The 16177-nt window shown below is 37.1% G+C and overlaps 2 protein-coding genes across 6 annotated transcripts in view; both read left to right on the top strand.

The window, feature by feature from the left end:
- Positions 1–5164, top strand: part of sbno2a (strawberry notch homolog 2a) — a 36880-nt gene extending 31716 nt beyond the window's left edge. For all 4 annotated transcript variants that reach the window (XM_015602080.3, XM_007235948.4, XM_007235947.4 and 1 more), the window contains one exon: positions 140–5164. In XM_015602080.3, coding sequence (XP_015457566.3) covers positions 140–1524 — 1385 coding nt within the window. In that variant the 3' untranslated portion in view covers positions 1525–5164. The remainder of the gene's footprint in view (positions 1–139) is intronic.
- A 2225-nt stretch (positions 5165–7389) lies between these two features.
- arhgap45a (Rho GTPase activating protein 45a) overlaps positions 7390–16177 on the top strand; it is a 40456-nt gene continuing 31668 nt past the window's right edge. The window contains exons 1-2 of one of the 2 annotated variants that reach the window (XM_022678848.2): positions 7390–7661; positions 10286–10649. In XM_022678848.2, coding sequence (XP_022534569.2) covers positions 7575–7661; positions 10286–10649 — 451 coding nt within the window. In that variant the 5' untranslated portion in view covers positions 7390–7574. Of the gene's footprint in view, positions 7662–10270; positions 10650–16177 lie in introns of both variants that reach the window. The other variant, XM_022678847.2, reaches the window with a different exon arrangement.

Here is a 16177-nt window from a genome sequence, read left to right as displayed (position 1 = left end):
AAGCTCTATTTATCCCTTTGTCAGTACCATGATTTATGTTCTGTCAAATATTTGCACTATTGACTTTATATATATTATCCTTGTATGTGTATGTGCCAGTTGCGTGTTGCTTGTTAATGTTGTATTAAATGTTTCTCAGGTATAAAGATTCCAGAGAACTGTGTGGAACGCGTCCGCAGCGAGCTCTCGCAGATGGACTCAGAGGTGAAGCGAGCTCGGAAAGAGAAGCAGCTTGCGAAGGAGAAGCGCATACAGGAGCAGCGCGCCCGTCAGTTCCTTCTGGAGCACCAGAAGCGACTGCTCACCTGCATCAACCCCCATAACCCTCCACCCTACCCAGGCATCCACCCAGGCCAGACCATAGCACCAAAGAACAAGGCTGTGGAAGAGGTACTGGACCTCACACTCAGTCCCTGCCCTTCCCCTGAACCCAAAGCCAATGGGTCCAAATTAGGATCAGTTCTGAATGGAACAGTTGGGATAAACGGTGGCTTTGGGAGGCAAAGAGGTGGAGGAGGAGGTTCAGGAGGACTGAAGATTCCTGAGACGTTTCACCTGGAAGAACTGATCTCGCAGGAGCGACAAAGGGACATGCAGCCTCCTTTACAGCGCGGCATGACCAACGTCCATCCGAGCCCCTCGCTGTCCCACAACGGTTTTCTCGCTCTCAAACAGCAGCTAAAGAACAACTCGCAGACCGTCCACACACTGAAACAGCAGCACACTGCGCTGGGGGTTCTCCAGCAGAGTAGAGCACAAACATCCAGCGTGTTCAGTTCTCCGCAGGTTTCCAGTCAGATAGCAGCTCGGGTGGCGGAGATCCTGCGACTTCAGAACAACGGAAACAAGCCACTTGTACAGCTAAAGCCTAATGCTAACACGTTAACCAACCACACTGCACCAACAATACCCAGACACCAGCTGCGTACGGATTCCATGCCACGTGTATCTCACTCGCTGTTCTCCACTCCTTTACAGCAGGGTAGTCATCAACACACATCCATGCACACACACCCATCCAGCTTACGCACTCACATGCTCGAAAGACAGATGACTGCAAACAAACACACACCGCTGTCACACAAACCGTGTCAGCAGCCACAGCAGGCGATCAGCAGTCAGTCAGTTCTAGAAAATTCTGCAGCTTCACAGGACGAATTTGACTTCGATTTGCCTGTTCACGCTCCTGTTCAACCCCCTCCGTATACATTCTCCTCTCCAGCACCTCAAGCCCCACCCTCCTCGTCTTCGTCGCAGTCCTTCTCCTGCTCTTCCCCTAGCTCGCTGTCCCTGTTCTCCTCAGCCCTCCCGTCGTCTTCTCTGTCAGACTCCATCTCCTCTTCCTCCCTCTTTGCGCCCTCATCTGAACACCCCTCCCATCAGTTAGCCAACGGCCACTGCAGCATGGACGCAGACCTGGACGCTCTGAATGCCCACGAGGAGCTGGACCTCATGACCTGTGGAACATCCTCAGATCATCGCCAGTCCGTTATTCAGTACAAACCTCCGGACTGGGACAGCTAGTGGCTGCTCAAGAGTGCCTGTGAATTTACAAGACCACTGTACACGCACAATAAGTGTCTGTTCCTGTTACTGAAGGAGTGTCCAGCTTCGGTCCTGGAGGGCTTTAGTCCAGCATGGTTTGGGTTAGTGTAGAGTTCTTGGGGGACCATTGCCCTGCACTTTTTTACACAGTGCTTTTCCTGCTTTAACACACCCATTTCTATTTATTAGTAAGTACTGGTTTAGGGGCTATAGTTAACAAGCTGATTACTTGGATCGGGTGTGTTGGTAGCATGGAAAACAAGCAAGTAAATAGTACAGAGCACTGGGGCTGTAGGACAGTTGAAAACCACGGGTTTGAAGGCCTGTCATGGTAACTACTTATTTTTGATTTGGGACTTATTGTCCAAAAAATAATTGTAATGAAATCTATTTTTCATTTTAAGATCATATTATGCCCCTGATATGATACAGTATATGAAAATACTGTAGTATAGATAATACACTGCAAATGCAGTTACTCCCTTACGTTTTTATGAATATTCAGACATTGGAATGAGAATATAAATTTCTTTAGATATCTTAAATAAATACGTTTAAGTTTTCATATTTTTAAACAGTGGTAATACCAGCTCATTCACATTAATGGGCTCACTTTTCTAAAAAAATATTACAGGAACAATGTATACTGTATTTTGTACGATAACTTATAGCTCGTACAATAATAAAATTATCATTACAGGCCTGCTGATTTAGTGTGCTGGACAAAAGTCATCCAGGCCACTGCTGTTGGGCATTCCTGACTTATTGTGATTTCAGCCTGTCGAGGTGATGTGTGTGTGTTTAACTCTGGGCGTTCAGACATAGAAAAGATTTATTATTATTATTACTATTAATATTATTTATCTTCTTTAGTCTGGCCCACCAAGCCACTCACTGGCTATAAGCTCTTTTTTAAAAAGGTGTTTTGGTCAAAAGTGTTTTCTTTTTCATGCAGTTGAAGATACATCAACACTTCATTAACTAGGGATGCTGTATAAGGGATACCTGTACAGCTTTATAATCCTCGTACTTCAGTTGATGCTGAGGTTTGTCCTCAGCTCATAAGGGTCTGCTATAAGGGAAAGGGCCAGGCTCCTTTTTTGCTCTGTATCCCTCATACAGTACAGTCATACAGTCATACAGTTTTCTTTTCTTTCTTTTTTTGTTCATACTGATGCATCACCACACTTTCAGGATATACAGTACGATGTACACTAGTGAAGATTTTTTATTTTATTTTTTTTAAAGAAAGGCATGTCTGAATAGACTTTGTAATCATCTCAGGCCCACTGTGGTGAAGTGTAACGGGTGGGCCTGTGAAACTGACGTGAATCCATAGCTTCTAATGCTATTTCTGAGGGATGCGGTTCTCTAAATTTTCGTCCAAATACAAGACAAATGCACTGATCAAGCATAATATTATTATGACCACCTAATTGTTTTTGCACCCATTATTCATTTGTTTCAGCTACACGTATTGGACATTTTAGATTTCCTGTATCTGTTTCTTTGCATCCTTTTTAATCTTTATCCTCCTTTCACTCTGTTCTTTAATAGTCAGGAGACCAGGTCAGGAGGTCAGCTGCTGCTGCACAGTTTTGTTTGTACTGGTCATTCTCCCACAGTACACTGTTGGTGGACTGTTCTCAGGAAAATGGATAATCGGTGTCGAAAGAAGGAGGTGGTCATAATGTTTTACTTGATCGTTGTATGCTTGTCCGTTTTACTCATTTTACTCCTGGAGTGCCGACCAAGCGGTGAAAAGGAGGGGGATCCATTTTTTTTAAACAGTTTTAAGGTTGGAAAATGTCTGTTTGTTCATTTGTTTGTTCATTCATTAATTCATTTATAAACACAACATCTTTAGCTGTTTAATTTAGCTTGGCTTTGGTCGCAGCTCTTGTTGTTGGATACTGTGGGGAATTTAGACCTGGAAGGAATGCCTTGAAGTTCAGTCAGTGCCTTCATATTTTTAAGATGCAGTCTTTTTTTAGCTGGTGTGAATGAATTGTGTGTGCGCGTGCGCGTGAGAGAGTTTGTATGTGTGTGGGTTTGTGGGTGTATGTGCATATATAGATCTTCTTCTCTCTTATCTATATATATAAATAAATATACACATAATTCTATAGTATTTGATAGATATATTTGGTGATATTTATTATTATGACCAGCATATTGCACCCTCTAGGGGCTCACTGTCCAATTTGAAAACTGCTGTTTTATCTGTTGACCCCATTAACCCAGCCCCCTCCTACGGGCCCGAATAGAGGGACAGATTTATTGATGATATCTAGACTATTAAAAAAATAAAAGAAAGCTAAAAAAAAATAAATAAATACTTCAGCCTAATGAGGCTAATGAAGTCCTTTAGTTGCTTTACTGCTCGTTTCTTTTTGTACTTTCTCAGGTATAGTATGAACTCATTACTGTCCAGACCAATTATTATTATTATTATTATTATTGTTATTATAGTTATTATTGTTATTATTTAACTCAAATAACCAGGCTAAACCTGTTACAAGGTTTTTGACAGTTGAACTACTACTACTGGACCTTGCGCTGAAATACCCTCCTCCTCCTCCTTTAAACAGAGGGAGCGTAACACTTAGCAATAAATAAAGATGATATTAAACTGCCCCTCAAACAAGAGGATTAATATTCAGCTTGGTTAGGGTTCCTGTTAGTTTTTTTGTTTGTTTGTTTTTGTCAATATTTTTTCAGAAGAATATTATATTTAAAAACTTTAAAGGAAAAAAAAGATATCCAGGACATGTTTCAAAGCGGTTCTTCTTATGAGGTCAACTTTATTGTTGTATAGGTGGAATGGAAACAATTTATTGTCTTTGATGATGTTAATGTTGCTGTTGATGATGTTTGTATTACTGTTGTTGTTATTATTATAACTATTATAATTATTGTTATTTATATCCATGGGACATTTTAGTAGTGGGTAGTCTTGGTTATAATCCTGTTTGTTTGGTAGTTAACACTTGTCAGGGTCTTTTTTTCTTTTTCTTTTTTCTTCCTTTTGTTTTTTCCTGTTTGTTTGTTTGTTTATTTGTTTTGTTAGTTTCTTCTGATTCCCAAATGCAGATCTCGTCAAAATCTAGCTTATTTTAACCTGCCACCAAATCTATTGCACTGCCTTCCACTGCTGTCCATCTTCAACATGTTATTTATGTCTGTAGATCAGTCACCCTTTACACTAAGTCAGCGTACGTGTAAAATCTCGCTTGCTGGGCTTTTGGCCGTAGAAACCCAGTGACACCAAAGTTTTTCCTCATCACAAAATGAACACTTTAATAATAAATACAAAACATTTATTATTAAAACTGCTACTGATTGTATGTATGTACGTATGTATTATTATTATTATTGTTATTATTATTCTAATTAATATTATTATTGTTTCCAGTTAAGATTATTTTAAGCACTTTTACTTTGGGCTTTCTTTATTTTATCTGAATATTTATGATTTAGATGGAACTGTACATACTGTAAACAACTGTGCCTTTTGACTCGTTCTGAACGTTTTCTACAACATAACAGAAGGAATATATTGTACTGCAATATTAATTTTGTTAACAAACAAAATAAAAGTTTAAAGAGTTTGTTGGAATGGCCTCTTGGCTAAATAGAATTTCATATAGAGCTTGCTTTTGGGATAATCTCTGCCACTGGTGAAATGCAGTAAAATGTGGCTTTATATTTAGTTCTGTCTGAGGACCAAAAACATTACTTCACATTATCTAGAGAGTTGGGTTGTGTTCACACCTGCACTTTTTAGTCCAGTTAAATTGGATTCCAGTTCATATTCATCCTAAATGAAATTCGTTTGGGCAGGTGTGAATACAGTTGCTGCATTCAGATGCAGTCCAAAAAAAGTCCCAAATTAATTTGAACTGGAGCGTGATCTTACCTCGATCTGTTCCATTTATCAGGTGTATTCAGGAGTTTAAGCAAAATTGCTTTCTGCTGGAGTAGTTTAACCTGGTACACAAATCATTTCTACGAAATAAAATATTGTCAGTGCTTAAAAACAATTTTGCATAAATGCACATTTCATGGCAAACAGTATAATTGTTCTGTTATTTGAATGGAGCGTTGTAGATTTTAAATATAAATTACTTAATTATTTATGGAAGAATACTCAGCTGCTGCTGATACCACTCACCTCTACTATGGCTCTTGTTAAATTCCATGTTACATGTTAAATATCTGTTAATTTAGATTTAAAAAAAACTTTTCATGTACTTAATTTCTTGCTCCTGCAACCATGTCTTACCAAAAAAGCTTAGACAATATTCTTCCATGGTTGAGATGCATTTTGGAGCATGTAACTGGGCCCTAGCCTCTTCATAGTAGAGAGATAAATTAAGGTTATTGTAAGGAAAAAAAACTTAGGTAAATACTGTACCAGTTTAAAGTTTAGACCCACATCTTCTGATGATATCTCTTATGATATCTACATAGTAATTTTAACATTTTAAGACATTTATGCTATACAGGGGCACGCATGGAATTATTTTGCAAACAAAAATTATTAAATAAATCAAAATATGTTTTGTACTTTAGAAACTGTGCTCCAGTTATCCCTAAATCACCAAATCACCAATCTCAGTTGGGTTTAGGTCAAGGGATTGTGGAGGACAAACACTTACAAAAAAAAATATCTCATGTTTTGGAGGTATATGTTTCAAGTAATATTACTGTAGCACTTTGTAATAATGGAAAGGCAAACCTAGGAAAATTGTCTATTTGTTTTGTTGCATGAACTAGTTTGTGGAGTCTTATTAACAGCAAATGAAAGTGTTATAAAAAAAAAATAACACCATAAATTCTTGAGGAAGCCTTTCTAGATCATTAATGACATACTAGTGCATCTCAAAAAATTAGAATATTTTTGAAAAGTTACTTTATTTTAGTAATTCAGTTCAAAATGTGAAACTTATATTGACGTATTACACACAGCGTGATCTTTTTTCTTTTATTGTTGGTAATTATGGTTTACAGCCAATAAAACCCCAAATATTAGTGTCTCTGAAAATTTGAATATCATATAAGACCAGTTGGTACCTTTGGCAGTGTGCCAAGTCTTGCTGGAAAATGAAATCCGCATCTCCATAAAAGTTGTCTGCAGAGGGAAGCACAAAGTGCTGTAAGATTTTCTAAGAAAACACTGCACTGACTTTAAACTTGATAATAAAACACAGTGGACCAACACCAGCAGATGGCCTGTCTTTCCAAACCATCACTGATTGTGGAAACTTCACACTAGACCTCAAGCAGCTTGAACTGTGTGTCTCTCCACTCTTCCTCCAGACTCTGCTCCCTTGGTTTTCAAATAAAATGCAGAATTTACTGATGATCAGTGATGGCTTGGAGAGCTTTTTTTTTTAGCACTTAATGCTTACCTCTGCTGACAACCTTTAGGGAGGTGCGGATTTCATTTTCCAGCAGGACTTGGCACACTGCCCACACTGCCAAAAGTACCATTTTTCTTATAATATTCTAGTTTTCTGAGACACTGACTTTTGGATTTTCATTGTCAACAATAAAGGAAATAAACACTTAAAGTAGGTCTTTCTTTGTGTAATACATCTATATAATGAGGGTTTTTTTTTCAGATGCACTAGTATTATAACAAGTATCATGTTATATTACTGTATCATGTTTGAGTAATGGGATATAAAACCTAGAAAAAATGCCTATTTTGACCAACTGAATTTTGTCTAGTCCTGTTTCTCTTATTGTTGCTCACTGTGCTGCTGCTTCTTTCTGGTGGTGTGAAGGAGTGATGAAGCACCAACAGATGACAGCAGAGCAGCAGCAGCAGCAGATCTGCAGGGTCTATAGACGAGCCCACAGGAAGCAGCAGCAGCCCGAGTCTCAGGCACGCAGGCAGGCGAGTGTAACTGTCAGACCCGCGGCTGATGCAGGAGCAGATAAGCCGCCGGCTGTGTGGGATGCGTGTTACTGAACCAGCGCGGCTCTTTACTTTAGTTTAATTTAGTTTACAGGGTGTGAAAATGTTTCGGAAGAGAAAGGAGCTCACTAAAGCGCCTTCCATCTCTAAGAAGAACCAGTCAGGAAGTCCTGTTCCGCACAGCACCTTGGTAAGTTCAGCGCCTTAATAACTAAATAACTAACTTTAGCTATACTTACTGCTGCGTGTTTAAACTTAAAGTTACAGTTTGGCTCACAGCTAGTTCAGCTAGATATTTAAATAAAGTACATTTAATTTATAATAATAAAAAGCCTCCTAACCTACATGGTTGTAAAACCACGCCGTAGTTTAACCACCTTAACCTACCGTTACCCGTTTCTGCTGAAGCTCCTCCACGGTCACAGTTATTTAACCCACACTGACACCTCCAGATGCTCGTTTAGCATTAACGTTAGCTAACTAAGCTAATTTGGCAAGCTTTTCTTTTAAAAAATTGTTTAAAAAATGTTTTTTGTTTTTTGTGACAATTCGTTATGATTGAGTACCTAAAACTAAAGGTATACTACTGTGTAATAAAACATTTAACTTAACTAGTTAAATACATTGTAATCTGTGTTTTTATCCTTCACAAATGTTAAAGGAATACATTTTGCTGTATATTATATTTAACGTTATATATGATATGATATTTTATGTTTTAAACTATTTTTCATTTTTTATTTTACTCTCATTTGGGAAACTTTAGGTAATTAAGTTACTATTAATTAAGATAGTTAGCAATAAACCCTTAGGTTAAATACATTCTGGCTAGGTAACGTTAACGTTAATGTAGTGGTGCATTGTTTATGATTTTATGTTTTTATTTTTAAATCTATTTTGTTTTATTTTATTCTTGGACATATAACAACTCGTAATGTGTTTAGCTATTTAGCTTAGGCTAGCTAACTAAGTAATGTTAAAGTTAATTAAGCTAGACAAGCTAATTACAGTAATACAGAAGTGTCATAGGTAGCTAACGCTTAGCTAGCTAGCTAGCTGCTAATTTTGCTAGGTTAGCTTAGCATAACGGCTTTTAGAGAGATTATCTAAAAACATTTCCTATCATTGAGTCCCTAAAACTAAAGGTCTACTACTGTGTAATAAAACCTTGAACTAGCTAAATACAATGTAAGCTGTGTTTTTATCCTTCACAAATGTTAAAGTAATATATTTTGGTGTATATTATATTTATATGATATGATATTTTATGTTTTAAACTATTTTTCAGTTTTTATTTTACCCTCTTTTTGGAAACTTTAAGTAATTAAGTTACTATTAATTAATATAGCTAGCATTGGGTAGATAGGTAACTTAAGCTAAGCTAGCCAAGAAGCTTGTTGCAATGTTAGACAGCTAACGTTAGCAGATTTTCTAACAAATTTGTTTTTTGTCTTTTTTTTTAAACTAACCTACCACTGTGTAATAAAACCCTTAGGGTAAATACACTGTGGCTGGTTTATGTTTTATTTTTACATCTATTTTGTTTTATATGTTATTCTTGGAAATAACTTACAACAACTCAATGTGTTTAGCTATTTAGTTTAGGCTAGCTAACTAAGTAACGTTAACGTTCATTAAGCTAGACAAGCTAATTACAGTAATACAGAAGTGCCTTAGGTAGCTAACGCTTAGCTAGCAAGCTAGCTGTTAATTTAGCTAGGTTAGGTAGGTTATCTTAGCATAACAGCTTTTAGACAGATTAACAAAAATGTTTTTTGGGACAATATGCTATAATTGAATCCTTAAAACTTTCTTTTACAAAGGTTAAAGCAATACATTTTGCTGTATATTTAGTGTTTTATGTTTTTAACTATTTTTTTATTTTATTTTACACTCTTTTTGAAAACTCAGACTTTATTTATTTACATAGGTAACGTTAACTAGCTTAGGTTAGCTAGGTAATTAAGTTACTATTAATTAAGATTGCTAGCCTTGAGTAGGTTAGCTAAGCTAGCCAGGAAAGATTGCTGAAATGTTACATAGCTTAGTTTTATTTTTAAATCTATAATTTTTTTTTTATCTATTTTGTCTAAAACTAATCTACCACTCTGTAATAAAACCCCTAGCATAAATACATTGTGGGTAGCTAATCTAGTGTTTTTGTGCTTCACGGTTATTTATACAATACATTTTATTTTACGTTTTTATTTTTACATCTATTTTGTTTTGTTTTTCTTCTCGGAAATACAGCAGTTCAGAATGCACTTAATCTACTTAGTTTAGGTTATCTAGCACAACTAAGTAGAGTAATTAAGATACAATAATAAAGAAGTCCCATGGGTAGCTAACCTAGCATTAGCAAGCTGCTAATTTAGCCAGGTAAGTAATTTAGCTTAGCATAACGGCTCTAGAGAGACAATTTGCTATAATTGAATCCCTAAAACTATAGGGTTGTGCTACCACTGTGTAATAAAGCCCTTAAATACATTGTAAGCAGTGATTTTATGTTTCACAAATGTTAAAGCAATACATTTTGCAGGTATTTTATGTTTTTAGCTATTTTATTTTTATTTTACTCTCTTTTTGAAACTCAAATTATTTAGGTAGCACTACACAGTGTTTGCTAGATGTGAATTTGAGTAACAGTAGGACAAGGCTGACATGGCATCACTCATTTTACCCATATCACATCTGTCTAACCACCAGTCCATCCTAACCATTTAACCCATCATTATTCCTCTCCAGCTCATCCCATCCATTTTCTCTCTCTCTCTTTCTCCCTCATTTGTTTAAACCCAGCTCTCCGTTCTTCAGGAACAGCCTCACAGAGACACTACCGATGGTCTGTCCACTCTGGCCCTGCCAGACTCCATCCCTTCCTCATGCCCCAGCACTCCATCCATTCACTCCAAGCTGGGAGGATGCTCCTCTCCAGCCCCAAACCTCAAGCGGCCCACAGCACTGAGCCGCCACGCCAGCGCCGCCGGCTTCCCCTTCCAGACTGCTGGAACCTGGGGCTTCAACAAGGCCCATGGCAGGGCAGCTCTGGCCCAAAGCCCGACCTTGGAGAATGCAGAGGGCACAGTGATCGATGTGGAGGAAATCCCTCCTCTGCTGAGGGATGTGGCCCGCTTTGCAGATGCTGTAGAGAAGCTGAAAGATGTGGTGCTTGTGGAAGGTGGGTTTTTTTTATTTAATTTAAGAAAGAAATTTTAAAAAATCTCCTTACAGCAGTGATTCTCAACTGGTGGGTCGGGACCCAAAAGTGGGTCGTGGACACGTTCTGGGCTTGTTGCGGTCAGCTTATAAAAAATAAATACATTTAAAAATATATATATGCTCATCTGATTCTGTACTCGTCTTTTATCCTGAGGATATAAAGAGACTTACTAATGTTCTCTGAATGCAGAGAAGTAAAATTATAATAATATAATAATATAATTTTGTGGCCTTATTTATTTTGTGCAGTTTTTATATTTATTTCACTGTAGATTTTGTACATGTAGTTGTCATGTTCTTTCTCAGTTTCTTAAAAATAGCATTTAAATTGACTTTGCATGCATATGTATGTTTAAATGGTGTGTATTCTATACACCATGGGGTGGCGACTTAATGACCATAAGAAAATGTGGGTCCTGACTCCCGGACTGAGACCAGTTGAGAACCCCTGCCTGACAGCTGACTTCAAATGCCAAGTTTTCCACCGGAGCTTCTAGGGCTAATGCAGCTTGCATGTAGTGGAAGCTTATTGCAGAGGTTACATTGTGGAGCATTCAGACAAAAATGTGGAAACATACTTTTATTAAAGGCGTCTCAAAATTATTTATAAAAAAAATGTTAGATTTTTAAACATTGCTGTGAGAATTTTATTGCATTTGGCAACGAAACAAGTGCGTTCTTTTATGTGTTTTATTTGGTTTGCAAAGTGGTTGATAGCTGGTTCTGATGGTATCCCAGGTGGTTGCTGTGGTGTTGCCAAGCCTCAAAATTGATTAGCCTGTTAGATATTCAGTGGTTTGTTCGAACATTCTACAGTCTCTACTCAACAGGGAAGGCTTTCTACTATATTTTGGAGCAAACAGTACAGACCAGCCAACAGTACTGGACCGGACCACCATCCTCAGGCTTTTTAGCTAAGCAGTACTATTTAGAGTAAACCCGCCCAATTTGACCTCACATAGCTTAGCTGTTGTTGTACATGGCTTAAGAACATTGTCCTTGACCCAACATGTATGTCATGGTCTTCCTCTCATTTGGAGGAATGGCCTTTTACTCATTTGTGAAGTGGCTTTTTTCCCCTCTCTGTTTCTATGGTGATAAAGAGGAAGGAAGAGGAATGGTGCGTCAGATGTTTTCGTTGCAGCCTGAAGTTTGAGATTACACACATCTGCTGGACGTGTGTGTGTTTTCACACAGCTCTTCTGAGGCCGCAGTACAGTAAAGAGTAAGCTAAAAGTGTTGTAAAGTGAAACAGCCAGCAGCTCTCCACAGTGTTAAGTGGTTGATTGATGGCTGCAAGGCCGTTGCTGTGGTTTATCATTTTGTTGCTGTATGGGTATGCTATATGGGTATGCTATATGGTATCATGCACAATGAAACATTTATGTTTTACCATAAAAATAGCAGTAATTTGTGTTGAAAGCAGTCTATTGTATTTATCTTTGTATTTAGTTTAAAGTCTTAAATGTATTTTTTTTTAAACTTTAGTATTGTGTTATACTATTTTGTTGCATTACATTAAGTTAATGTTATTATTTATTTGTTAAATTACGGTATTATTATTTTATGCTCAATAAAAATTAATCAGAATCTTGGTAAGTTACTGTTTTTTACAAAATAGACAAAACCTTTAACAGCTTTGTTTGTTTCTACTGTAGGTCTAAAACTGTTATACTACATAAAACTAACATTAATTGTTACTTTATTTAATTCTTAAAATTAATACATATTTTTTAGTGTTTTTCATATCAGCAAAAATATTGTTATCACAAAAATACCCTGAAATATCTTGATATGATTTTAGGGCTGTATCACCCATCCCCAGTTCCCCAAGTGCAAAGGGTTATGTGAATTGAATGTGATTTCTGTCACGTCATATGTTTTATTGGGCAATTCTTGCTAGAAGCTACTGGTCACAATCATTACTACCCACTAGGGCTGCACAATATTGGAAAAAATTTACATTGCAAATCTTCTTTTTTCAACAATATATATCCCGATATTAAACAATGCAGGGTTCATGACGTCACCAGCCCGCCCCCACTCGCGCGCTGTCTCACGTCCGGACAAATCAAGAGCTTAGTCAGCGCCGAGCACTCAAAACCTGAGGAAAACAGCAAAATAACAGTAATCAGCCCTTTAATCAAGCATTTAAATGGCTTTTTAAAAGGTAAATAAGTATTTTTCTGGGATTAAAAGCGTGAATTTAGCTGTAACTCGAAATATCTGCGCTGCAAAACTGTGCTGGACTGAGGTGCACGGCTTTCAACACATGCCCACGTTTACAAGCACGTGCCCAGCCATGTGGATGGAGGCCATGCGGTAACCTTGTGTTTATTCCTGCCCTACCACCCACTGCACTGTCCACACGTGGATGATAATGCCTTCGTCTATCAGACCTCGCTCTCAGTATCAGACAAGATAACACCTCACAAGGTATACAGGTGTGAGCGTTCCCAAGCTGTCCCCTGAGGAAATATTTCACATTTCATGTCAGTGTATCGTTAGTTCTTTTTTTGCTGCTTTTTGTTTGATTGTCCAGTTAATCAGTATAATTATTGGTAGATTTGATCATTAAATACAAATAGTCACTGTTCTGGTCTGTGTGTGTAAGAAATCATAAGAAAAGGAAAGTGCTGTCTCAGGTCTGTTAGATGGAGGCCAAGCAGAAATCAGTTAGCCAAGGCTTCTTGGGCCAGTACTTCCTTTAAGCGTCGCTATTTTCATCAGCACTTCTTCCTGTTTACATTCTCCTATCAGAGCTGGCTGGGACGGTGCTCTGGAGATACAGGAACGGCATCATTAGATGGAAGTTTACCAGCCAAATCCACCAGCTATCTACAGCAACTTACCAATGCTTACCATTTAGCAGCATGCCAAATTATTTTTGTTGCTGTATATTCACTATATAGACAAAAGGTGTAGGGACACCAAAATCAAGCATATTAAAACATTATCCTGCTGTTGTTGGAGTAACTGTCTCTACTCTCCAGGGCATACTTTCTCCATGTTTAGATTTAGGTGTAAAAAGCACTGCTGTATAGATTGTTTGTTTGTATAGGTTTAGTGACAGTCCAATGAGAATTCCAAGTGAGGTTGAGACTCCACCTCACCCCTTCCATAAGTACTGTATAAAGCACCAACAATAATTTCAGATTACAAGAGCTCAATCCTGGGAAACCTTATACCCCTCCAGCCCATGTCTGCATGGCATTAGGCATGGTGTCAATAGCTTCTTGTTAATATTTCTGCATTTTCAGAGAATCCTATTCTATTGGCTTCTCTCTCCTATTCAATTCTTCTCTCTGCACAGGGACTAGACAAGCTGTGTGTATAAAACCAAAATAATATATATAACAAAATAACAAAGAAAATAACAAAACTATCAACCATAATATTAAAGTGCAAAATATTTAGCAAAACAAATACAAAATAGACTGCTTTTAAACAGATTCACTATTATCAGTGTTTCATGTATCAGTTTCAGTTCCAAACATTGAATAGAAAATAAATGTGCATATTTTGTTAATAACAATAACCTACCAAGACTCCAATTATGTTTAAAACAACAATAATGGCAGTAATAAAAATAAAGCAATAAAACAGAAATATCTATATGCATAAACAACGATTTATATCTCTTAGTAAATAGAAAAAATAAATGGCTTCTAAACAGATTAACCACTATTATGAAGTATTTCAAAAATTATAAAGATATCATCACAAACAATGATATGGCACACCCATTATTGCCATATATTCTTTGCATCCCTATGCACAATGGTCCCACTGACTTATTGTGTCTCATTTAGCTACTCAGCCATTTATCGCTATATTTTTATTATTTGTTTAAAGACCCCACATACACAGCATTTGACCCTTAGATAAAATGTTTGGACATCCCTACTTTAGCTTATAATCAGAGTTTTAGATGCTTGTCTTACTGTCTGGAAGCGCCATTAATATTGAAGAGGTCGTAAGTCAGGAGGCCCTTCTGGAGGTTTGGAGAGATAAGCTGTAATCACACCGGCAGTTGGAGAGCTCATTTGAGAGGGAAATTTCTTTTGAGTGTATTATAATTTCGGGCAGGCTGAATGGAGGATTAGGTGGCAATGTAAAGGTGGGATATCTTAGCGCAAGAACAAGCTGGGTCTTGTCTATGACCCGGTGGTTAGGGACACAGAAGAGTCAGTGTTACTGAGTGTGCCTGTATGTGTGTGTGTGTGTGTGTTTGTGTGTGTGTGTGTGTGTGTGTGTTTTTAAAACAGAAACAAAGAGGCCATGCTGAGGTGTTAAACCCGTTGAAAAATAAAGAAGTCACTGCAGTGATCACATATTGCTGGTGCGTTGCCAGCCAGACAAAGGCTAGCATTGTTTCCTTCTGTTGCTTATAGCTTGCAGTGTATTTATACTAGGTTATATAGGTTGTCACTGAATGCAATCAAATCCTCACAGTAATGCTTTATATTAGGGCTACCATGGTTAGTTGATATAATCTCTAAATTTGTCGACTACAAATTTAATTGACGACTAATCGTTAATTTGCATTACACAAAATGCTGGGGACAAAAGTGCAATGTGAAATGGATAAATGGCTCACTCAAACAGTTAAAATTCAACTTAGTTTGTGTCTCCAAAAGTGCCCAGACAGAACAGATTATATATTTATATTTTTACTCTACGTTTAAATAATATCCAGACATTTAAATGCCTTTTAAATCTCATGTTCAGCTGTTTTTATTGTTTTTAGAGATGGAGAACATGGCAGAAATAATCGTCGACTAAGCAGGTGTTCCAATACTTTTGTCCATTTAGAGTATTTTAAATCAGGTGTGTTAAATGATAATAAATGCTGAAGTTTTTTAGCCTGTCAGGACTGTAGTCTGATATGTATATTTCTAGATTCCGAGTTTATTGACAGTTAGGGGTTGGCGATATGGCCCTAAAATAATATCACGATATTTCATGGTATTTTCACAGTAACGATACTCTGGGAGATATGACAAAACACTGAATAAAAAAAGATGTATTTCGAGAATACACTACTGCAACTAAATTAAAATTAAATTCTACTATTGCATATATAGACATTATCAGATTTATAACAGAATTCAATGATCCAGAATGTGATGATACTAATAATCCTAATAATCCCCTTTAAATATCTCTATATATCCAGGATTAAAGTAAAATAAATTATACTGGACAGATATAGTCTCTAGATATAGATATATAATGCGAAATGAGAACAGTATGATAATTAGAGGTAGGTAATATGACGATATTTCAGGGTATAATATCGTTCACGATATTCAAAAATGTTTGCGATGTTATTGTGTACGATATGATATTGCACACCCCTATTGACAGTGATGGATTTATAGAATCCCCAACATGATCAATAATCTAAATATATAGATTAGTCAATTACTCCTATCACACCAAGCCCTTAGTCTCCCTGAATGTGTGCAGCTTTGTTTACTCACT

The sequence above is a fragment of the Astyanax mexicanus genome, chromosome 4 (assembly GCF_023375975.1).
Source record: "Astyanax mexicanus isolate ESR-SI-001 chromosome 4, AstMex3_surface, whole genome shotgun sequence".
NCBI lineage: Eukaryota > Metazoa > Chordata > Actinopteri > Characiformes > Acestrorhamphidae > Astyanax > Astyanax mexicanus.
Note: the sequence above shows the minus strand (reverse complement) of the source record. Positions and strands in the feature narration are given on the sequence as shown.